Below are 24549 nucleotides of genomic sequence, written 5' to 3' on the forward strand. Positions count from 1 at the left end.
CAGGCTACAGTCCATGGTGTCACAGAGTTAGGCATGACTGAAGCAACTTAGCGCTTATCATTATTTACACAAATATTACTTGCTTTCTGAAGCTTTTCCTCCTGTCCCCCATCCTCCAACACTGACAATTAGTTTTATAAAAAAAAAAAATAGCCCCTATATCTTCCTCATAGCACCTACAGTATTTTGGTTACACTTAACTGATGACATGGGGCTCTATTTTCTTGCTTTGGAATCCCCAGTGCCTAGCACTGCACTTGGTGTATATTTTAAAGTGGCCATATGACTAGGTTTGTACTTGTTGACCTGGCTTAATTATTAACTGCACTCTCTTCCACTCTCAAAAGGGGCTTATTGGCAGATAAGTACTATATGGCCACTCTCTCTATGGTATAGATCTTCCCCGGTGGCTCAGCGGTAAAGAATTTGCCTGCAATTCAGGAGCCACAGGTTCGATCCCTGGGCCCGGAAAGATCCCCTGCAGAAGGGCATGGCAACCCACTCCAGTATTCTTGACTGGAGAATCCCATGGACAGAAGAGTCAGATATGACTGAAGCGACTTAGCACACTATATTGGTATGTGAAGTGAAAGTCGCTCAGTCATGTCTCACTCTTTGCGACCCCACCAGGCTCCTTTGTCCATGGGGATTCTCCAGGCCAGAATACTGGAGTGGGTAGCCTTTCCTTTCTCCAGGGGATCTTCACAACCCAGGGATCGAACCCAGGTGTCCCGCATTGCAGGCGTATTCTTTACCAGCTGAGCCACAAGGGAAACCCTATAGGGTGTATGCCTGGTAAATATTTGAATGGATGAATGAGCCTTCGTTTTTCTTAATCAGCTCCAACATCTGAGCAGTTAATTCTATACAACAAATATAATGAGAATTAAAAAAAAATTTTTTTTAAGTTAGTTGCTAATGATGTCTCTTTCCTGAGCTTCACGCCTGTGGATTTAACTATGCCTTAAGTTTCCCTGAGGAACAAATCACTCAGTAGCCTTTCGGACTCGCGGCATGGTTTCAGCCTTTGCTGTAACTTGTCTCATTTTGTAATCATCAACCACATTCCCTGATGCCAGTTTTTCAAAAGATCAATGAATTAATAAGAGCCAGATAGCCCGCGGTGGAGGCTGAGACGTAAAAACAAAAGGTGTCAGAATCACCACTTAATCCTTGAAAAACTACCTTCAGGTTTAATTCATTACAGCCGGCGTCAAGCGTTTGTTTTGCCCAAAACAAGCATGGCCTCCATCAGAGTCAATTCCCTTTCCCTTGGGGACCAATCGAAATCTAGCATTCAGGGCACCCGGTGTCCTCACTTCCGCCTTGGCTGCTAGAGTCTAACTCCGGTAGCGAGTCCGGACGGTCCGCCTCCCATTCGGAGCGGCTTCGGCGGCCAAAGCGGCCAGGGCCGGAGTCAGCGAGCGGGATGAGCGCGACGCCCGGCGGAGGCGTACGGACGCTGCGGGTGCCCGGCCGCCACGGCTACGCCGCCGAGTTCTCCCCGTACCTGCCGGGCCGACTGGCCTGCGCCGCCTCGCAGCACTACGGCATCGCGGGTGAGGCCGGGTGGCGGCGAGCCTCCGGGGCGAGGGCGGGTTCCAGCCAAGCTCCGGCTCCTCCCCGTGGTCGGAAATCACTTCCGACTGTAGACGGCGCCGCGAAAGAACGCCAGGGGTAGCCAAGGAGTTGGCTGGCTTCCTGACCGCTTTTGTCCAGTGTGCGGAGTTGGTCTAGAGTAGAGTGCCTCACCTTTCCGCTTACTGTGCGGAAGCAGGATGTGGAAGGTGCCTAAAGCCCGTAGATCTTACTGTTAAAAAGCGCACCAGTTCCTTCGCCCGCATGACACACACCCCGCCGGGTACGAGTGGCTCTGCGGAGAGCTGGCTGAACCCGTGTGGCTCCTCCTGCCGGTCCGACCGGACCCGCAGCACTTGGAAGACGGTCTGCAGGATCACCCCAGTACCGGCTAATTGGACCACATTCACCACAGGCTGTGCGTCCTAAGGATGCACCCTGTTCAGTTTAGTTCAGTCGCTCAGTCGTGTCCGACTTTTTGCGAACCCCATGGACTCCCGCACGCCAGGCCTCCCTCTCCATCCCCAGCTCCAGGAGCTTGCCTCATGTCCATCCAGTCGGTGATGCCATCCAACCATCTCATCCTCTGTCGTCCCCTTCTCCTCCTGCCTTCAATCTTTCCCAGCATCAGGGTCTTTTCCAAGGAGTGAGTTCTTCGCATCAGGTGGTCACAGTATTGAAGCTTCAGCTTCAGCATCAGTCCTTCCAATGAACAGACGCTAGGAGTTTCCCCGCAAGAACCAGCAAGAAATTCATCAAGCGCTGAGTCCTTTGTTGTCTCGGGAGGAATACAGATATATAGAGGCAGTTAGAGGCTCAAGTTAATTGTCTCTGATTGAAAGGAAGGATTCCTTTCTTGATTTTGGACTTTCTTTTAATTCATTTCCTAGCTATTGTTTACACACTGAAATTCTATGAAACAATTCATTGCATAATATCAGATCGCGATAGTTTTTTTTTTTTTTTTTTCGGTAGAATCATAGTTGGAAAAAAAGTGATTTCTGCAGCTCAGAAAGAGAGAAATACTTGCTTTTTATGTTTTCACCATTAACTTTTAGTGGTTGCAAATTCAGATTTGCAATACTTGCCCACCTTTAAGGTTGAAGACTCGTGAGTTTGTAATGATATTTTAAATTAAATCCTTAAAAATCTCTCTAAAAGGAGTTGGTATGTTTTTCAAGTCAATCGTGTATAAATAGAGCTTTGTTTTTTTTTCTTCCAACCGTGTAACAAATATCTTTTTAAAATACACTGATCCTTCAGTAAAATAATTCCTCTTTGGTAGGTAATGGTATATTGTGTACAGCACTTTATTGCCAAGTATGTGGTAAAATCCACCAGGTATTTGTTTTAAAATCACACACAATGTATTTTAGGTTTTTTGTGGAGGCAGTGTGATGTATTATAGTAGAAGGGGCAGTCCCTGGTGTCTATAAGCCTGAGTTTTCTCACCTGTTTTCTCACATGTTTTCTCATGCATGTTTGGGAGGTTTGTGTGCATGTCATCCTGGCCATAGAGGATGCACTTAAATCTCTCTCCCCTGTTGAGCTGTGTCTGGAATCCAAGCTTCGGTGAGATAGTAAATTTAATATTTAATTAATGAAGTACAATGTAGAGAGACAGAAATGGAGAGCACAGTCCTGATCATTTTGTTTATGTGGTTTCAAGAAACTTTAGGGGAGAAATTTGTGACTGTAGTATTGTTCTCAGTTCTTGATACCCCTTTGCCTTGACCTCAACTTTTTTTCTCCTTTAGGCAGTGGAACTCTGCTAATATTGGATCAACATGAATCTGGGCTTAGGCTTTTTAGAAGGTAAGATGGTTCTATTAAAATTATATCTTTTATATATATATATCTTTGTGATCAGTAAGATGTTTTAATTTGTAATATAAAAGAGCTTTCTTTTATGTATGTTATAAAAGGATTTGCATAATGTAGAACTGATTTTTGCCATTAAGTTGTGATTATGTCACTTCTAAATCTCTTGTTCAGTATTCACTTATCAGTGATAAAACTTAGACATACAAAAATGTGAGCTAGTTGGTATCCTGTTTGACATTCCTATCTTTGCTGTCTTTTTTTTTTTTTGATTTATTTATTTGGCTGCATGAGTCTTAGTTGTGGCACACAGGATATATGTTGTGTCATGCAGAATCTTTTGTTGTGGTGTGTGGCCTTAGTTGCCCAGAGTATGTGGGATCTCAGTTCCCAGACCTGCATCCTCTGCATTGCAAGGTGGATTCTTAACCACTGGACCACAAAGTCACCTTTGTGTCTTAGTGTAGGTTAGCTTTACTCATTCAGGGACTAATTATTACCTCTTTCCCTTTCTTCGTTCTGTACTTTTCTTACCTATGTGACTGTTAGACTCATTAACACCTCCATCAGAGTTCGTCAAGCGGGGAGAAAGGAAAGGAAATTTCCTCAGAAAATAACTACCTGCTGATACCTCAGGTGAAAGATTTATGGGAAACACTGAAATTATTGATCTAAAGTGATATTTTCAAGTGCTTGCTGATCCCTCCTTTGAACCACAGAACACAGTGAGCTCCCAAGTGTGGCAGCGTGTTCTCACGTAAACGGTGCCATATTTCTAGTTGGAAGCCCTGATGTTAATTTGCTGTGCCGTTCTCTGGCCTCGTGCCTGGGCTGTTCTTTTAAGGTTCTCTGCACTTGTTTCAGCATCTATCAAGTGCCTCCTCCACGAATCTCCCATATTTGTGAAGACATTGTGAGATACTGTGTTAAAATATGTGATCAACTGGAAAAAAAAAAGATTGTTATTGTATGTTCAGCTGCCTATGTAACTAGATTTTTTGGTTTTACTTTTCCTGGTGTAGCTTTGACTGGAATGATGGTTTGTTTGATGTGACCTGGAGTGAGAACAATGAGCATGTGCTGGTCACCTGTAGTGGCGACGGCTCCTTGCAGCTCTGGGATACCGCCAGGGCCACGGGGCCGCTGCAGGTCTTCAAGGAGCACACTCAGGAGGTAGGAAGGATGTCTTTCTGGGCTGATTATTTTTCTTTGGTTGAAATCCATTTGGGGGTGGACACATGGGGAAATGTCTTCAGGGGACAAGAAGTCTTAAGTTTTAGTGTTTCTTGTACATGTTGGTTGTCACTGGTTGTTTGATTATCCAACCATCAAGTACCTCTTGGCCTAAGGAACTGGGAAAGAAGAAAAGGTCAGGCTTCTCATTAGTCAGTAAAAACGCCTCTGGTAGGAAGTTTACTGTGGCACTGTTTCCTCCAGAGGTCCATTACTGTCTTTAGGCTTTAGAAAGGCTATGCCTCCATACACTGCCTTAAGATAGAAGTAGGCGGACTTTTCACCCAGACTTTGTAAGACTTGCCTTTAGGGCTTCGCCAAGGATTTTCAGAATATATTTAAGCATGAGCATGAAATCCTGAATATAAAGCAGAGCTTACCGAATAAGTTTAAAAACTAAATCTCGTTCATGTACTAGATACTGTCTGTGTATATGGGTAGCATAGAAAGTAGTTTGGTCTTCAGTCATATTAAAATGCATATATACTTTTACTGAACATGGTAGTAAAAATTTTTTCCTTGGGTGTGTTTTAAAAATTTTCTTAGTAGGTCCTTCAAATGAAGACTTGCAAATTTACTTTCAAATTTGTGTCCACCACAGTTCCTGGCTTCAGTAAATGCTTATTACATGCAAGAGTGTTAGTTTTTTGTAATAGCAGAGTAGTTATGTGAAGATTCTAAACGTCATTTTCATCGCTCTAGCTATTAAAAATCATAATTTCTGAGATTGTGATGAAAATAATAGAAAATTTCAATTCTTCCATTTATTTCGTGAAGGAGGATCTTTGAGTAGATGTAGTTATGAATGATTGTATTTTGATAGAACCACTGAACACTAAGACAGCTTTGATAAAGGAGGAACTTTAGTTTTAGGATGTTCAGTGCAAGAATCCTCACAAAGCAGCGTGTCCAGAATTCAGTCGTTTTTGTGGTACCTTCATAATTTTTACCATTTCCATGTATTACTTATAGTTAACCGAATGTTTTTTCTTTCTTTTTTAAAATTATTTTTCCTCTCAAAAATTTTTTCTTAAATCTTTGGGCCTTGTATTGCCTATCTATATAAATTCTAGGGTTGTAACTAACAAATCATAAAGTAATATATCCAGTTATGTTAAATCGGAGATACTGATTTAATGTTTTCCTTTAAATGAACTTTACATTGCTATTTCACTTATCCTAAAACAGCATGTATTCGTGAAACCATGGAACTGATGGCTAACTTAGCATGTACATTTATTTCATGTATGGTAAAATGAATACATAATAAGATTAAATGTAGGTACCAGTTAAAATCATGTCTTGTACAACCAATGACGTGTGTGTACTGCTACAATTCTGAAAAATACTGTTCTAGAATGTTCTTTGTGATTGCAACTCCATCTTTACTTCATCTCAGTGAAGGTGAATTTCATTGTCTTATGTGATGACTTATTTGGCTTTGTTTTTTGCTTATTTTTTGACTGTGGTGGCTGCACACAGGCTTTCTCTAGTTGCAGCAGGCAGGGGTTCCTCTTCTTTGCGATGTGCGAGCTTCTCATTGCAGTGACTTCTCTTATTGCAGAGCACGGGCTCTAGGCACATGGACTTCAGTAGCTGCAGTGCGTGGGCTCAATAGTTGTGGCAGAGGGGCTTAGTTGCTCTGTGGCATGTGGGGTCTTCCCCAACCAGGGATCGAACTCATATTGCCTGTGTTGCAAATTGGATTCTTAACCGCTGAACCACCGGGGAAGCCCCTCTTGGCTTTTTGATTGCTCCATTGGTTAGACAGTTGCTTTCTTAAAACCAAATCTATCTTCAGTATCAACCCACTATTGCTTCTAATGCCTTCCTCTGACATGACGAAACCAAGTCCTGTCCCCCCTTGCAAGGAGAACCCTTAGAAGTAGCCATCATGCCCTCTCTAAGTTTTCTCTCTTCCAGACTATGCATTTGTATTAATAATTCCTTTGGCCTGTCCTCAGGTCATACAGTCTCTTTATCTTTCCTGGTAAACCCCTTTGGGTAATCTCCTGTTTTACAATGTTGCTTTTAACGTTGTAAGCCTAATTTATCCCAGAAATATGATTATTGGTGTTGAACTTTTTATGACTTTGCCACCATGATCTTAAGCCTCTAGTTCTAACTTGGTCTACTTAACATGGTTGTAATATTTTCTTGAGCCAAGTTGTAGTGCTGGGTTACTTTTAGTCCACTTGTAAAAAGTACCTCGATCTTTGTTATTTGAGTTACTGTTAAACTAGTACTTTACTAGTTTTTTTATGTAATTATATAACTGGTTTTTTTTAACTGAAGACATGTTATTACTTGTTTTTTCAGACTTTTATTCTAGGTTGTCCTTCTTCATTTTCTTTTCAAATGCAATTTTTGATAAACATCTGTATCAGCTGCCTTGGCCATTAGAATAAGAGAAAACCTGAGTAAAAATGCATTGAACAATCAGAGTTTATTATTTCACATAACCAGGCATATGGAGGTGGTATGGGTCCAGGTTTGGTTAATTTAGGCTTGACATTGTCATCAAATACCCGGGTTTCTCCCACCTTTCCACCCTGCTCTCCTCAGTGGGTTTCTTTATTCTTACACTCCCTATGGTTCCAGTTATTAGGTTGCTGCAAACGTAATTGTGGTTCCAGACCATGAATTTTAAATCATTATAACTAGACTCTTTAAAAAAAAAATCTTTATTATCAAAATCAGAAGCATTAAGAATCAACACATTTTTGCCATGAGAAAAAACTTTATTCCTGTAACATAAAAATCCATGCTTTGGTGGGATGTAATGAACTCTTGGAAAGCATTTTCTGCCTCCTGCTGGTTGTGGAAGTGTTTTCCCTGCAAAAAGTTGTTAGGATGCTTGAAGAAGTGATAGTCAGTTAGTCAGCGGTCTGGTGAATATGGTGGGTGAGGTAAAACATCGTAGCCCAATTTGTTCAACTTTTGAAGCATTGGTTGTGCAATGTGCAATTGGGCGTTGTCAAAGAGAAGAATTGGGCTGTTGCTGTTGACCAACACCGGCAGCAGGTATTGCAGTTTTTGGCAGGTCTCAGCTATTTGCTGAGCATACTTCTCAGATGTAATGGAATTCAGAAATCTCTAGTGCATCAGACCAACAGCAGACCACCAAGCAGAGACCATGACCTTTTTTTGGTGCAAGTTTGGCTTTGGGAAGTGCTTTGGAGCTTCTGTGTCCAACCACTGAGCTGGTCAAGGCTCGTTGTCATATAGAATCCACTTTTTGTCACACATCACAATCCGATCAAGAAATGGTTTATTGTTGCATAGAATAAGAGAAGGTGACTCTTCAAAAGAAAATTGTTTTGATTTGTGGTCAGCTCATGAGGCACCCACTTACTGAGTTTTTTCACCTTTCCAATTTGCTTCAAATGCTGAATGACCATGATCAACATTGAGTTTTTGGCAGCTTCTTGTGTAGTTGTAAGAGGATCAGCTTCGGTGATGGCTGTCAGTTGGTGGTTGTCAACTTCTGATGGCTGGCTACTATGCTCCTCATCTTCAAGGCTCTTGTCTCTTTTGCAAAACTTCCCGAACCACCACTGCACTGCCTGTTAGCAGTTCCTAACAAATACGGGCCAAATGCGTTGTTGATATTGCAAGTTGTCTCCGCTGCTTTATGACCCATTTTGAACTTGAATAAGAAAATTGCTTGACCTTGCTTTTTGTCTAACATCATTTCCATGGTCTAAACTACATATAAACAGCAAGTAATAAGTCATTAGCAAAAAAACATAAAGCAAGAAATGTGCATTTAAATGATGTATAACATAACCGCATTTGTTTAAGAATGGATTTCAACATCAAATGGCACATTTCGACAGTGCAAAAAGCTCAATTACTTCTGCACCAGCCTGGTATCATCTCACCATATGCCCAGTCTCAACTCTGGTCACTTGTGAGGGAAACAAGCCACCACTCGTGTGCTTTCACCTGCGTAAGATCACCCCTGGAACGAGTGAGGAAGGGACAGAGCTTTCCCTGAGGACAGAGCTGTGACTCAGTGAGCAAGGTGAAAGGGAGATTGGTGGTTGGGAAGGCACCGTCAGCGCGTGCTGCAGTATTACTTCTTGTCTTTCTCATGCTGGTTAGTAAAAGTCAAACCACACCAAGCAGGGTGATGAGTGGAGGACTGTCAGGCCCTCAGAAAGGTCGTCCTCCATGAGATTAAAGAATTTCTGGTGATCGGCCTAAAAGCTCAGTATTAAAATACCAAGTATCTGGCATTTTTCATTAGAGAGAAATACAGCATTTATTTAGTGTTTGTCTCTTACACCAAGTATGCAGAAACACTTAAAAGGACTGATTTAAAATCAAACAGTTTTGCGGAGCTACTAAATATTCATTGAATATTCAGCAAACAGTGTTGAATAAATTAAGTTCAACCATTAGTTTTCTGATAGTCAGATGAACAGTCACTGAAGTAAAAATGAGACATCCAAGACCTAGATGTATTTTAGGCCTAAAGGCATGAAGGTGAAATGAAAAGAAAGAAACACATGGACATTTTCCCTTTGCATGGCTTCTAAACTTAGCATCAAAGCAGGAATTTTCTCTATGTTGTTTAACTGTAGAGGCCATTGTGTCTTTTGAGCCCCATAGAATGCCTTTAGCTTAGCCTGCTGTTGAATATATAAGTGGAATGGAAGAATGAGAAAATTTTATTCAGCAAGAAGGAGAAAAAAGAGTGAATTGAGACTTTTGTTTCTGACTTCATGGCTTATAGCATAGTGCTGTTGAGAGTGAGTTAAAGTGACTTTAAAGATGACAGATTCAGTTTAGTACTTCAACATCTGATTCTCAGTGTGCTTATTACAGTTTTTAAAAATAGTTAAAGTTTATCTTCATTGTCAAATAGTGAGGCGTATCAGTTTGCTGAAAAACTTTAATTAAGAGATATTTGATCCATTTAAAGTCTTTCATCATGAATTGATAAATAAAGAATGAAGGCGTTTATCCTGCTTTTCCTGTATGAATTTCATTGTGGGGTAATCATATAGTTGGTGTGGAAAATTTCTTGTAATAGAATCTTCCTAATACAATAGGAAGCTAAAAAAAAAAAGACTGAACTGAGTGGAATCAAGCCTCTAGATCTAAATTCCAATTTAAATAAAATAAGAAGGGTAGAGGAAAAAGTTGAACACTACCATGAGGAAACAAGTCAAATTCAGAATGTAGAACATTCCGTAGGACCAATAACTTCGTTTCTTCAACAAATAAATGTCGTTGGTGGGGTAAGGCAGCAGGAAAACCATGGTGGGGAGAGAATTTTCTTAGATTAGAAAAGATTTAAGAGACATAACAGCTGAGTATAAAATGTGAACTTTGGATCCTCATTCAGATCTGTGTGTGCGTGCTCCATTGTGACCGACTTTTTGCAACCCCATGGACTGTAGCCCACCAGGCTCCTCCTTCCATGGAATTTTCTAGGCAAGAGTACTGGAGTGGGTTGCTGTTGTCTCCTCCAGGGGATCTTCCTGACCCAGGGATCTAACCCACATCTGTTGCATCTCTTGCATTGGAGGCGGGTTTTTGTTTTGTTTTTTTTTAACCAACTGCACCGCCTGGTAAACCGACTAGAAAAGATGTTTTTGATGCAGTTAGGGAAATAGGAATATGGACTAAGTATTAGATGATGTTAAGGAACTGTTGTTACACTAGGGTGCGAAAATGGCCTTGTGCTCATGTAAAAGGTGGAAATATTCTTACTTCTGAAGTATTTGTGAATGAAATAGTCTGATGTTAAAATACTCCAACAGTCGTTCAGTCAGTAACGGAACAGATGAAATAGGATGGGTAAAACGTTGATAATGATGGATACCTGAGGATTTGTTATGCTGTTTTCTCTACTCTTATGTGCATTTTAAAATATCTATAATGGAAAATACTTTTTAATTTGTTTCATACTAAAAAAATGTAGCCCTTTCTAATCGCTCAGTAATTAAAATTCAGTGTCCCTTTCCTTTGTATTGATACAGATAAGTATGAACATTCTGGATACAGTTTTTATTTGATGATTTTTAATTAAATAGACCAACTTGAAAAAGGGCAATACTGTGTGGTAGATTAAAACTGAGCTCTATGGGAATTGGATTCAGTAATAGAATTTGTCCTCCTCAAACTGGTTTTGATGAGATTCAGATTTCATAATGCCCCACAAAGTATTGTTCCATTTTTTTTTCCCTTTTGCAATTTCCCAATTAATTTTCTTCACCACTACCAAGAGTAATTTCATAAGATAGGCCTTCAGAGGACCCTGTTTTTAAAGCATAGCTGCATATCACTCTTCTTTTTATATTTAACTTAACCATTTGCCATGTCCGCTCTTTGATTGGGAGTGGAGCCGGGAATTGGGACTGGGGAAAAGGTAGACGCGCAGACTAATGTGAGATGTACTTTCCATCCAGATTGCTTCTGTTCCTCATTCAGTCCAAAAACTTTGATTAACTCTGTCTGCAAGGAACTGTATAAGGCCTAACAGGGAAGACGAACAGGTCAGGCAAGGTTCTTGCCCTCTCTGGGAAAGAGAGGCTTGAGCTGCTAGGTTATCTCATGTGGAATGTAATACATGCTGGGAATGTCCAGAGTGCTATGAGAGGGGAGGATCTGGTCTGGGGGAAGGGACCGGGAGGCTATCCTTGAGTCTGAGGAGACAGTAGGAATGAACTATTCAGGTGGAGATGTCAGAGGACAGGGTTCAAGGCGAAAGAAAGTGCTTGCTTGCAAGGGTAGGGCTGAGTCTGTGTGCCTGGAGCAGTTAGCATTTTGGCTGTTATGCTAAGATCAGTGGAAGAATACTGAAGATTTAAAACTTTTCCTATGATACATTTCGTGCATATAAAATATATGTGAGTTGTAAAAATACAGAGTGAGCACTTACATATTCATCATTTAGGTTAAGAAATAAAACATCACCTGTACCATTGGAGCCCCTGGTTGCTGCTTCTCTTCTTCCCCTAGGTTCTTTTCTCTGAGTCAGTCCTTCATCCTCCTTTTTTCCCAAGAGCAACCATTATCCTGAAATTTCTGTTTATATCTTCTGTATTTTTCCTTTTAGTCTTATGCATATACTTGCACTCCTAATTCATGCATAGTTTTGCATGATTTTAACCTTTGGCTAAAAAGCAACAGCATGAGTGAATCTCAGTGTTGAGTGAAGATGGTAAGTTGTAGGAGCCATGTAGTAACCACGTGGAAGCCAAGTGGCAGCAGAGGATGAGATGGTTAGATAGCATCACCAACTCAATGGACATGAATTGGAGCAAACGCTGGGAGATAGTGGAGGTCAGAGGAGCCTGGTATGCTGCAGCCCATGGGGTCACAGAATCATATACCACTTCCCAACTGACCAACAGCAAATGGGTAATGGATTGGAGGTGAAGAAAAGTGGAGGAGGGAGCCGTTAGAAGCGTCCTATAGGGTAGGTGGTTGCTTACAGTTGATGGTTGTAGCCTCTTCAGAGAAGTTATATACAAACTCATGGCCCGTTGGAGCCTCGTCCCTCTGAACTGTTTGACCTTGCTGGTCTTAAGGTGTGATGAGCTTGTTTCCTACTTCAGGCTTGCTCTTTGCTTTGGAAACCTTTCCTCTCAAATCTGCAGGGTTCTCTAGACTTACTGCACTCAGGTCTCTGTTCAGAGACATCGTCACTGACCACCAGCAGTGACCTGCCCCCTCCTCACCCTTGTTATTATTTTCTAGTCTTCTTACTCTGCATCATTTTTCTGAACAGTTTTTTTTTTTTAATCACAAACCTGAAATTATATACTTACAGCACATCTTCCCTTGCTAAAGTATAAGATCCATGAAGGCTGGTACTTTATCTGTCTTGCCTAACACTATACTCTTCGTCCCTTGTTCATAGTAAACATTTATTGAATAGATTTGACTTGAGATTGGGATAATGGAATCCAGTCATTCCTTTTTGGCTGGCTCCCAAACCATCTCTCTTGCTGTAAATTTTTTTTAGGGCTTGAGGTTAATGCCCAAACCCTGTCCTTCCTAGACATTTCCACTTGACTATCAGGCTGTCACCTCAAACTCACCATGTCTAAAATTACACATTATCACTCTTCCTCCAGTCGTCCAGTGTTGTTAATGCCACCATCTCTGACAGTCCCCAGGCACAAAACTTTGGTGTTATCTTGCAGCGTTCACTAGTCCCCATCCCGAGGGAGCTTTATGCCCCCATTTATGTCTTTGAGGGAGTTTTTAGTCACTGTTTTCACCTCTGCCTTCTGCTATTGACATTTTAGCCAGCCTTCAGGGCCTCGCTAAGATTCTTCTCTTCTGGGCATCAAGCTGAATTTTCCATCCCACCAGCTTTTGTATTCATGGTCTACAGTTTTTGTGTTTTAAACACAGTATCCTGGCTTACACTGTTACATTTCCATGTCCTAGTATTTTAAACAGTAAAGCAAACAAAAAGTATTTATTGATTGAGTCACCTCTATCTCCTTGTTTTTTATCCCATTTTAAACCTCACCGCGTGTGAACGTTCTGTGCTCGGTCTTGTTGTCCTAGACCTTGATGCTGGTCACTTTGTCCTGTGTCACATAGAAGAGCTGGCAGCAGCATAGTTTTCCTATGTCCTATCTTTTGTTATCATTGGGGCTGGATTTTCTCTGAGCTCTTGAAGTTTTAAAAATGAGAAGTCATAAGGTTTCAAGTCCTCTGTCACATTGGAGATGTGTAGGGGCAGAGGAGTCTGAGCTAATGACGTTAGCAGTAGCTCTTTATAATTACTTAGCAACGATGCAGGTTGTGGAGATAAATTTGGTTTTTTAAATCATTATATTGCAATGAGCACAGACTCTTTAGGTCTCAAGATCTTCTCTGATTGCCTCCAAGCTTGTCTTTTTCCATCTGTAAGTGACAGATGACTGCAGCACCTCTTTGGGTTTTGCTGGCCCCGCTGTGTACTTTATGAGCTACTCTGTTGCTGGGTTGTGATTTCTTTAGTGTTCCAACTGCTCTTCTCTCTTTTGTAAGAATACAGGCTGCAGCTGGGCCAGAACTAGAGTGGTGAAGTGCTTACCTTGGGTATATAATTCAAGTGAAGTGAAATTGAAGTTGCTCAGTCGTGTCTGACTCTTTGCGACCCCATGGACTGTAGCCTACCAGGCTCCTCAGTCCATGGGATTTTCCAGGCAAGAATACTGGAGTGGGTTGCCATTTCCTTCTCCGGGAGATCTTCCTGACCCAGGGGTTGAACCCAGGTCTCCCGCATTGTAGGCAGACACTTTACTGTCTGAGCCACCCCAAAAAACTTTCCAAGTGGCACTAATGCTAAAGAACTTGCCTGCCAGTAAGGGAGACACAGAGACACGTGTTTGATCCCTGGTCAGAAAGATCTCCTGGAGGAGGAGATGGCAACCCACTCCAGTATTTTTGCCTGGAAAATTCCACAGACAGAGGAACCTGGCAGGCTACAGTCCATAGGGTCGCAGAGAGTCCGACAGGATTGAGGGACTGCACACAAAAAGCTCAGGAGTCAAGATAAATACTCTCTGTGTTCATGCTAGTTTGCTTCTGTTGGTGTCAGACTCTTTGTGACCCCATAGACTAGAGCCAGTCAGGCTCCTCTGTCCATGGGGTTTTCCAGGCAAGAATGCTGGAGTGGGTTGCCTCCTCCAGTGGGTCTTTCTGACCCAGGGATTGAACCTGTGTGCCTTGAGTCTCTTACATCTCCTGTGTGGGCAGGCGTGTTCTTTACCATAAGCGCCACCTGGGAAGCCCTAAACAATCTCTTAATGCAGTATTTTTTAAATCAAAATTAACGTAAATCTACAATGAGCAAAATATCAAAGTTTTAAGTAAAGGCAGAATCAGTGTTACTAATTTTTTTGGTTTTAAACTCAGGTTCCAATATGGCTAGGCATAGCATTAGGCAGCAGAGAACAGGTGACCCGTACTTTAGCCGCCACAAACTCCAGACAGTCATACTGCCTGCATAAATATGTTAGAGTTTTTAGATTCAAAATAAACCTGCTGGCTATTCACACTTAATGGCATATTCTTGCGTCTGGGGCAGGATTGCTTTTGTGAAGTTTAATTATGCACATAATTTAGTTGAACTTAGCTTCCAGTGGTGATCTGTATATGACCTGTTGTATCTGATAACAGGATTAGAACTGTTTCCATAAGTTTTCAAATAATTCACTTGAAGTGGTTTACTGAGAGCAGCATTAGATAACTGAAGCTGTTTACCAAGAAATCTGAAAGGAAAACCTCATTCCTATATGCTTTTATGAAGAAAGACTAAAAAAGGGATATTAATTGAATACTTTCTGATAAACATTGACCTGGCAAGTGTTTTTAGATGACTGACTTTCTAATCTTCTCTGATGTTTCTTCAGGGTGCTGCAGACAGTGATTTATTGGGAGGTTTAAACATATGTATAATTTGTTTTAGTGAAGAAGGTCTTGGAAATACTCTGTAGGATTCTCATCTCTGTAGAATGGAGTTTTATCTGTTAGGGGTAGGTCTAGGGGAATGGACACAATGACCTTTCTCTGACACCATGTGGAGATTTGTAGAACTTTGATCTTTTAACCAAGTGAATTAGTTGTTCTAACTGACTATTCTCCTATAAACAGATAAAATGTAATGTTGAACTTGATGCTCTTTCCCTTTTTTTTATTGAATTAATTTATTTATTTTAATTGGAGGATAATTACAATACTGTGATGGTTTCTGCCATACATCAACATGAATCGGCCACACGCATACATGTGTCTCCCCCGCCCCAGCTCTTTCGCTTTATAAATGACACTTTTAAATGTTTTAGGTGTACAGTGTTGATTGGAGCCAAACCAGAGGTGAACAGCTTGTGGTGTCTGGCTCATGGGATCAAACTGTCAAACTGGTATGTCAGCATTACTGTATCTAAAACCAAATATTCCCTTCCCCAGAGTGTCCGCTGAAGTTTTTTATTTTCTAGAACATACTTCTCTTGCTTTTCAGTTAGACAGCTAATTTTCTTTTCAAAAAATATTATACTAAAGCATTTATTAGAGTTTAAAAATTTCTAATCTTTGAGCTATAAATTAATAATTAGCTCAGCTTTGATTATTTTGGCCTCTTAAATACTATATTGCTTTATATAAAAATATACTTTACATAAATCCTTGAGATATATGTGTATATTGTATGTGTATATACATATTAATATATATATGATATATATAGTATATATAAAGCATACATTTTAATTTACTTCTGTTAAGTAATTGATCTGTTCCTTTATTTGTAGTGGGATCCAACTGTTGGAAAGTCTCTGTGCACTTTTAGAGGCCATGAAAGTGTCATTTATAGCACCATCTGGTCTCCCCACATCCCTGGCTGCTTTGCTTCATCCTCAGGTAAATGATATTTACCAAAAACCTTGTTTGTGGTGAATGGTGGCCTCACTTTCCCCAGAAGGTGGCGCTGTGTACCTTAGGTTTAGAGAAGAAAGCATTCCTACTTGAACTCTTCAGACTATTTCATTCTTTCTCAGTCTCTGAACAGGAATTAGCCAAGCCTGCTTCCAGCCTTTTGCCTTAACACGTACTCTTTTGGTGAGGTGAGAGGTAAGGGACAGAGTGAGGACTCTGACATCAGACTTGACTGAATTTGGAAACTCTGAATCAGTGGTCGATTGTGGGACCTCAGGGTGAAGTGATGACTTTTCTCATCAGTAAAATGGGGCTAAGAATGTCTGACTTGTGGAGTTGTTCTCAGGATGAAATAAGGAAACACACAAAATGTCCCGCACATAGTTAACCTCCTTTGTTTGATATTTACCCCCCTTTTAGGGATATTCTCTTTCATTCATTGCCACTAAGCCATAGCAAGACTGTATTTGGTATGATCATTTTTCCTGTTTGCTTTTAATTTATATCTTCAATTCTAAGATTAAGTAGATACATACATTTATATATCTCTTTTTTTATGGATAGAAGTCATTTTATAGAAGTTTAAAAATTAGACTTTGTATTGTTTGCATGAGGGTTTACAAATTTGGTTCTTTAGGCCGATTCATAAATCACGTATAATCTGAACAATATAACATACATAATTTGTAAGAGAAACATCACACAGCTTGTCTGCAGTCCATTTAAAACAACATGGGCCACCTGCCAAATGGTCACTGAAATAGCTGTCCTCCTCTTCACTCGCCCCTGGCCGCTCTAGGGCACCTCTCCCCTGGCTATTTGCGCCTCTCTCATACCCTGCAGCCCTGCCCTCACAGCTCTTGTACTTTCATTCTTTTACCTTTTTTTCCCACCAGCCTAGCCTGTCATACTTCTGTGGTCCTGGCTTTACACGAACAAGTTCAGTGGCAGGGTCCTCCCAGAGGGTGATGGGGAGAAGAGGCTTGACACAGCAAGAACAATTTTCCTTTCTGTCCCTGGTTAGAAGGAAGAGTCATTTCCAGTGGGGAAACAGTACGTTGGAAGTCAGAGTTATATTCATGTGGTTTAGAATAGAATATTAATTCTTAGTAATATATCTGTCACACCATGACTTTTCATAATGTAAATTTGACAAGCACAACTATTAATGAACAAATATGGTTTAATTAATGATTAATTCTTTATTAACGGTCTGTCTTAGGTAGATCATAACCAGTTATGAATCTTTCCAAGTTGGAAACCAGTCTAGCTTCGTTTATTAGTTACTGAGCTGCTTTGGCTTAGATAGCTTTATCTTTGGTTTATCAGAATAAGGTTGCTAAGTCTGACTGAGTAGCAGTTACAATAATGTGTAACATGTGTTAATTAATCATAAATGTTTGTGGTGATTGACAAGATAATATCAGCACTCCTTGTTTCTTGTATAACTATCAAAAAGTAAATTTATGAAGAGAAAACAGAAATGGTATCCCTGAAAATTTATTTGAGCATATACATAGTAAAGAAATTCAGACAACACAGAATGCCAAATAAAAAGTAAGTGCTCATTCCCCCTCTCCTACAGAACTGCGGTTATAGCATTTTCTTGTATTCCTCCATAAAAAGTCTATGCCCATTCCAAAATGTATGTTCAAAAGATTTGAATTATTAATAGGGAAGGTATCTTTAAAGGCTGAATTTGCTTAGTGATGTTAGGTTTTACATGCTCATAGCTACAGAACTTTGGTTGTTGAAAACTGTATTTTCAAATGTTTATTTCAGGGCAGCAACATGTTATAGATTAGACAAACCAATAACGACAGCCTTCTTGGTGTAAGTGATGTCAATTTATTCTGATAATAAGAATTCTAATATTGTCAAGGTAACAATTATTTTAAGATTTGGACCTGGAAATGGTATGTCCCCTCAATCTTTTAAATGTTTGCCAATCTGATGAATGAAGATGATACCTGATTGTTGTTTTGATTCGCGTATTTGATTACTGGGGAGAGTGAATACTTTTTGTATGTCACTTGGCTGCCATAGTTGTTCTTCTCTGAGTCACTTGTCCATGTCTTCGGCCCGTGTTTCTACTGAGAGCTGCTCGTTGTTGTTTTTCTGTGTTGATGTATGAGCTCTTTTTATATAGGAATTAGTACTGTGTATCTTATATCTGTTATAAATATTTCCCCATTTTTTTCTGTCTTTCAAACTATTTATTATATTTTAATTTTTACTCTGTTAATGTCAAAACTTTTTGATAGTCAAAACTGTTAGTTTTTTGCTTGATATAGCCAGGTGTAATTCGGTACATGTTATTTAATTCAACCATGTTAGTAAATAAATTATTTTTTTCCATAAGGCAGTTTGGGTCAGAATTTCTTTTACGTTCAACCAAAGATGTCCTGACTGGATGACCACTGTTTACATTAATTTCTAATACAGCAAAGGAAGGTAATGTCTTAAGCAGACAGTCTTTTTTCCTATTAAAGCAAGTGGATATTCTGTTGATAAAAGACTGTTTTTATAAACTATCTGTTTACAAAGTATGGATAGTCAAGTTTTATGATTATACTGCTCACTGTCTACACACAGTTCATCTTTTTCTGCTATTCAGTGTTACACACGGAGTATTCTATATATAATATCCAGAGTCAGTATTCTGTATCCACACTACACAAAAGGCCAGTGTAATACAAAGAGTTGTGTGTGTGACTCAGCCCAAATAAAGGGCTCATATATATGCAATTCTGCTTGACACTTAAATCAACTGTATCAGTTCATGGTCTTGTCACTATCAGATGTATACATTGTAGGGGGCCAGTATTAACTAAGCTATCTCCACATCCAAGGCTTAGAATAAATCAGAAGGGATTTGATCAAAGCCTAGTACTGGACCTGTGAGCCATAACCTATGTACCTTTAAAAAACATTGAAATTAGTAAAGCCATTTTCTGCCAGCTTTTCTGATTTTGGAAACTCCTTGGAAGGTTTATTTATCAAGCATTTGACATTTTCCTGAAATATTTCTTCATGATAATTTTCCAACATTAGCTTACTTAATAAAGTTGAAAAGATGTAAAGCTTACCTCCACTCTACAAAAGGAGGGTTTGTGGCATAGTAAAAGCTGGGGTAAGCTCTAAAACTCTCACTGTGCCTTTGCCATTTCAAGAGAGACAACAAATTTGCTTCCCAAGTTGTGTACAGTGCACTTCTTTGCATATTTTCTTTGCTTGAATTGTTTTCATATATTTCCTATAGGGCATGTGTCTTCTTCAACATAGCTGAGTGCCTTACACAAGCAAACACTACAGTTTTTTGATTACTATTATATAAGCTATGGAAATAAACATATTATCAAAATTTTTAAAATATATTTAAGATTAATTTTGATTGTTGAAAGGGATATTGTTGGTGAATCATTCAGCTCTTAAGTGATCTGCATCACTAAATTAGCAACAGATCTGCTGTTGTCTGGGCACTGAAGTTACATTGAGCATGTAGTCCAGTGGGGAAGAGAGATGCTGAGGAAAAAAGCCTAGGGGCAGCAAGGATGAGGAGCGTGAAGTTCTCTGAAAAAGAGGTCACAGCACTGTGGTTAGGGACATGGACTCTGGAGCTGGACTTCCTGTGATCAGATTCTCCTTCCACTGCTCCTACATGGCTTCAGTCACACTCCTTAACCTCTGTCTCTTCGTTCCTCATTTAAAAAATAAGAGTGATAATAATAACCCGTGTTGTGGAGTTTTGATGAGGATTAAGTGAATTAATTCAGATACAAGCTTAACGGCTTAGGACAGTGCCTGGCACAGAGTAAGGCCTTTCTGGGTGGTGCCTCCTGTCATTCACATGTGTGTGCTCAGGATTCCGTGGGAACACAGCAAAGGATTCTGGAGCCTGAGTGGTCGGTTCCTGAGCTTGTCAGAATTGGCTGGTCAGAGCGGCTTCCCTAAGGAAATAGCGCTTCAGCTGCTACCTTGTGAACAAGTAGATGAGGAGATGAGAAGTGGGAGTAAAGCGATGAATGTGGAGAGCACAGGCCATGTCGGAGGAGGATTTGAATGGTCCTTGCATGTGTTATGTGCTGCAAGGATAGAGTCAGTGCTTACCTGGGAACTAAAACTCTGGGAACCAAGGTGAGGGTAACTTGCTCCAGGTAGAACCTGAAATGTATGCTTGTATAATCACATACCTGTCCAGTGATCCTGAAACCTGGCCCACCATCGCAGTCTGTTGCTGTGGTTTAGTTGCTAAGTCGAGTTTGGCTTTTTTGCGACCCCCATGGACTGTAGCCCACCAGACTCCTCTGTCCATGGGGTTTTCCCAACGAGAATACTGGAGTGGGCTGCCATTTCTGTCTCCACGGGGTCTTCCTGACCCAGGGATCAAACCCGTGTCTCCTGCATTGGCAGGTGGATTCTTTACCCCTGAGCCACCAGGGAAGAGGAAGCTTAAAAAACAACAGAATTCTAGCCTTCATCTTAGTCCTGCTGAATCAGATGCCTCTGAGAGGTATATTTTTTAATCACCCTAGCCAAGTCTAGTGATGAGCCTGATTTGGGAAACACTATGCTAGTCTGTGATGTTGCTCTGTTTAAGATGTCTAAAGAATAGCTTATTTCTGTTGGTGTGATGGAAATTTCGTGTTTATTTTTAATAGAAATATACTATCTCTTAAAAACTATAAAATGGTTTCAGTGCTGAATTCAAAGAAGAAGCAGTTTCCTAAGATTGAGAACTTGGTTTTTTTCCTGAGTTTTGTCAGTTATAGTTTGAGATATATTATAGTCTTTTATCTATTAATTCTCTTTGTTTTCTTGCTTACAGACAAGACTTTGCTATGAAACATACTATAATATTTGCATAAAAATCATCTCAACTGCAAAATTCATGGTTGAGGAACACAAAGTTGTAAAATATTTGTCTTCACAAATATTAAACATGATAAGCAGCTTATATAATTGGCAGTCAAGGTGTAGCTTTATGTCTAATCCTGTGGAACACATATAGCTAATTATATCATTCAACTGCTTATAACATTTATATTTTAAGGTAGTATATAATAATATGGGCTTCCCTGGTGGCTCAGATAGCAAAGAATCCCCCTGCAGTGCAGGAGATCTGAATTCATTCCCTGGGTCGGGAAGATCCCCCAGAGAAAGGAATGGCTACCCACTCCAGTATTCTTGCCTGAAGAAGAGCCTGGCGGGCTACAGTCCGTGGGTTTGCAAGGTATTGGACACGACTGAGCAACTAACACTTTCACTTTCATGAGAATATAATATTTAAGTTTTTCCAAGAATTTGATCACTTTCAAAGTTGTAATACTAAATTTATCATTAGCTAAGTTAAGACAAACCAAAACGAAGGAGTACTTTAAGATGTAGATCTTCCTTAGCAGAGTTCTCTAAGGGCATTGGTTTTGTTTAGTTCGTTAAAGTTTTATTCTTACATAATTCACATTTCCAAATTATATGAGATGGAAGGGAAGAATATTTGAGCTCTTTACATGAGGAGGATTAATATGAAGTAAACTTTCTTTTGAACCAAGAAAACTAAATTACTGCTATTACTGACTCCATATAATTGCATAAATCATAGCCATGCCTGAATGTGTGGAGTCCAGTAGTTTGAAAAAAACATCATTCTACTCTAAGAAAAAAGTCATCTGATAGGCATCTGGCATTTCTAATAAATTAAATTATTTGGGCCCAATATGAATCTTTTGCTGTTCATTTCACTTCCTGGCTTCAGATTCCCCGTTGACACTCTTTCTCCTTGCCCAGCTGCTGCTTAATGCCGCAGCTTGAATTACACATGGTAGTAGCCAGCACTTCCTGTGCCATATATGCACTTAAATTCACTGGTTCTGTTGCCAGTGGCGAGTCTGCAACTGATAAGAGAAGCTGGTAATTCAGGTGGGTCTATGGCACTGCCCCAGGGCCCTGGTAAACGTCTGGCTGACAATGAAAGGCCAGTTGTCTGGAAAATGCAATTAAAAAAGCAATATGAATATAGATGTCCTGGTGGCTAAAAGAGTTGAATGAGTCATGGTACCAGTTGGCCAGAAGGCCTCTCTCCTGCCTGGCAGACAAAGTGAGGAGGAGGAAGGTGTGCAGCAGAGGTGGGATTCTCAGCTCCCTCAGAGTGCTGCTCTTTCTTTGTGCTCTGTAAGTTAACTGCCAGAGGGGGCAACCTAAACCATGGTCTTTAAAAAAAAAAAAACTTTGCCTGACTATGCTGGTGAAGAGCCAGAATATTGTCCCAGAGAAATTTGATATAGGCATCCACCCAGCCTTTGTGGTTGTTATTTGTTTCATCTTTTGTTGCAGTATGTAATATACACACAGAACAGTGCCTAATTATAGCATGATGAATTTTCACAATGAACACACCTGTGTCCTGGGGCTTCCCAGGTGCCACTAGTGGTAAAGAATCTGCCTGCCCGTGCAGGAGACTCCAGAGACCTGGGTTCTCAGGACCCTGATCAAGAAACAGAATGTTCTCAGAGGCCCCTCTTACATTCTTCCAGTCATTACCCACCCCTGTCCATTCGAGGGTGATCTCTGAACTGGCTCCTAATAGCATCGATTAATGTTTCCTGTTTTTATGTTGTCTTGGTTTCTTTTGCTTAGCATTATGTTATGTGAAATTCATCCATATTGTTGCTGAAATTACTAGTTCTTAACCTCCTAGTCCATGTTTATTGTAATGTTTTGATACTGTACAGCATCACATACACCCACAGAATGTAATTATTAGGATGAACATGAGCTCACTGAACTTTAAACAATGCTTTAGTCATGGTTATATAGCAGACTTTATGGTTTCAGACCTAATGAAGTGTTAGTAACTCAGTCTTGTCTGACTCTTCGCAACATCATGGACTGTAACCTGCCAGGCTCCTGTGTCCATGGGATTCTCCAGGCAAGAATACTGGAGTGGGTTGCCATGCCTACTCCAGGGGATCTTCCTGAAACAGGAATTGAACCTGTGTCCCCTACACCTTCTGCACTGCAGGTGCATTCTTTACCATCTGAGCCACGAAGGGAGCCACTCAGACCTGATCAGTTCAGTTCAGTTCAGTCGCTCAGTCGTGTCCGACTCTTGGCGACCGCATGGACTGCAGCATCCCAGGCCTCCTTGTTCATCACCAACTCGGACACGACTCAGCGACTTCACTTTCACTTTTCACTTTCATGCATTGGAGAAGGAAATGGCAACCTGCTCCAGTGTTCTTGCCTGGAGAATCCCAGGGACGGGGGAGCCTGGTGGGCTGCCATCTTTGGGGTCGCACAGAGTTGGACACGGCTGAAACGACTTAGCAGCAGTAGCATGTCCATTGAGTCGGTGATGCCATCCAACCATCTCATCTTCTGTCGTCCCCTTCTTCTCTTGCCTTCAGTCTTTCCCAGCATCAGGGTCTTTTCAAATGAGTCAGCTCTTCACATTAGGTGGCCAAAGTACTGGAGCGTCAGCTTCAGCATCAGTCCTTCCAATGAACATTTAGGACCTGATTTCCTTTAGGATGGACTGGTTGGATCTCCTTGCAGTTCAAGGGACTCTCAAGAGTCTTCTCCAACACCACAGTTCAAAAGCATCAATTCTTTGGCACTCAGCTTTCTTTAAAGTCCAACTCTCACATCCATACATGACTACTGGAGAAACCATAGCCTTGACTAGATGGACCTTTGTTGGCAAAGTAATGTCTCTCCTTTTTAATATGCTATCTAGGTTGATCATAACTTTCCTTCCAAGGAGTAAGCATCTTTTTATTTCATGGCTGCAGCCACCATCTGCAGTGATTTTGGAGCCCCCCAAAATAAAGTCTCCCATTGTTTCCACTGTGTCTCCATCTATTTGCCACGAAGTGATGGGACTGGATGCCATGATCTTAGTTTTATGAATGTTGAGCTTTAACCCAACTTTTTCACTCTCCTCTTTCACTTTTATCAAGAGGCTCTTTAGTTCTTCACTTTCTGCTATAAAGGTGGTGTCATCTGCATATCTGAGGTTATTGATATTTCTTCCGGCAATCTTGATTCCAATATGTGCTTTGTCCAGCCCAGCGTTTCTCATGATGTACTCTGAATATAAGTTAAATAAGCAGGGTGACAATATACAGCCTTGACGTACTCCTTTTCCTATTTGGAACCAGTCTGTTGTTCATGTCCAGTTCTAACTGTTGCTTCCTGACCTGCATACAGATTTCTCAAGAGGCAGGTCAGGTGGTCTTGTATTCCCATCTCTTTCAGAATTTTCCGAAGTTTGCTGTGATCCACACAGTCAAAGGCTTTGGTATAGTCAATAAAGCAGAAGTAGATGTTTTTCTGGAACTCTCTTTGCTTTTTTGATGACCCAGCAATTTGTTGGCAATTTGATCTCTGGTTCCTCTGCCTTTTCTAAAACCAGCTTGAACATCTGGAAGCTCAAGGTTCAAGTACTGTTGAAGCCTGGCTTGGAGAATTTTGAGCATTACTTGACTAGCATGTGATATGAGTGCAATTGTGTGGTAGTTTGAG

The 24549-nt window shown here is 40.6% G+C and overlaps 1 protein-coding gene across 1 annotated transcript in view; it reads left to right on the forward strand.

Annotated features, from left to right (window-relative positions):
• Positions 1–1219: 1219 nt before the first annotated feature.
• PEX7 (peroxisomal biogenesis factor 7) overlaps positions 1220–24549 on the forward strand; it is an 89404-nt gene continuing 66074 nt past the window's right edge. The window contains exons 1-5 of the mRNA XM_043457234.1: positions 1220–1559; positions 3336–3393; positions 4422–4572; positions 15438–15515; positions 15903–16011. Coding sequence (XP_043313169.1) covers positions 1430–1559; positions 3336–3393; positions 4422–4572; positions 15438–15515; positions 15903–16011 — 526 coding nt within the window. The 5' untranslated portion in view covers positions 1220–1429. The remainder of the gene's footprint in view (positions 1560–3335; positions 3394–4421; positions 4573–15437; positions 15516–15902; positions 16012–24549) is intronic.

This window comes from Cervus canadensis, chromosome 33 (genome assembly GCF_019320065.1).
Source record: "Cervus canadensis isolate Bull #8, Minnesota chromosome 33, ASM1932006v1, whole genome shotgun sequence".
Lineage (NCBI taxonomy): Eukaryota > Metazoa > Chordata > Mammalia > Artiodactyla > Cervidae > Cervus > Cervus canadensis.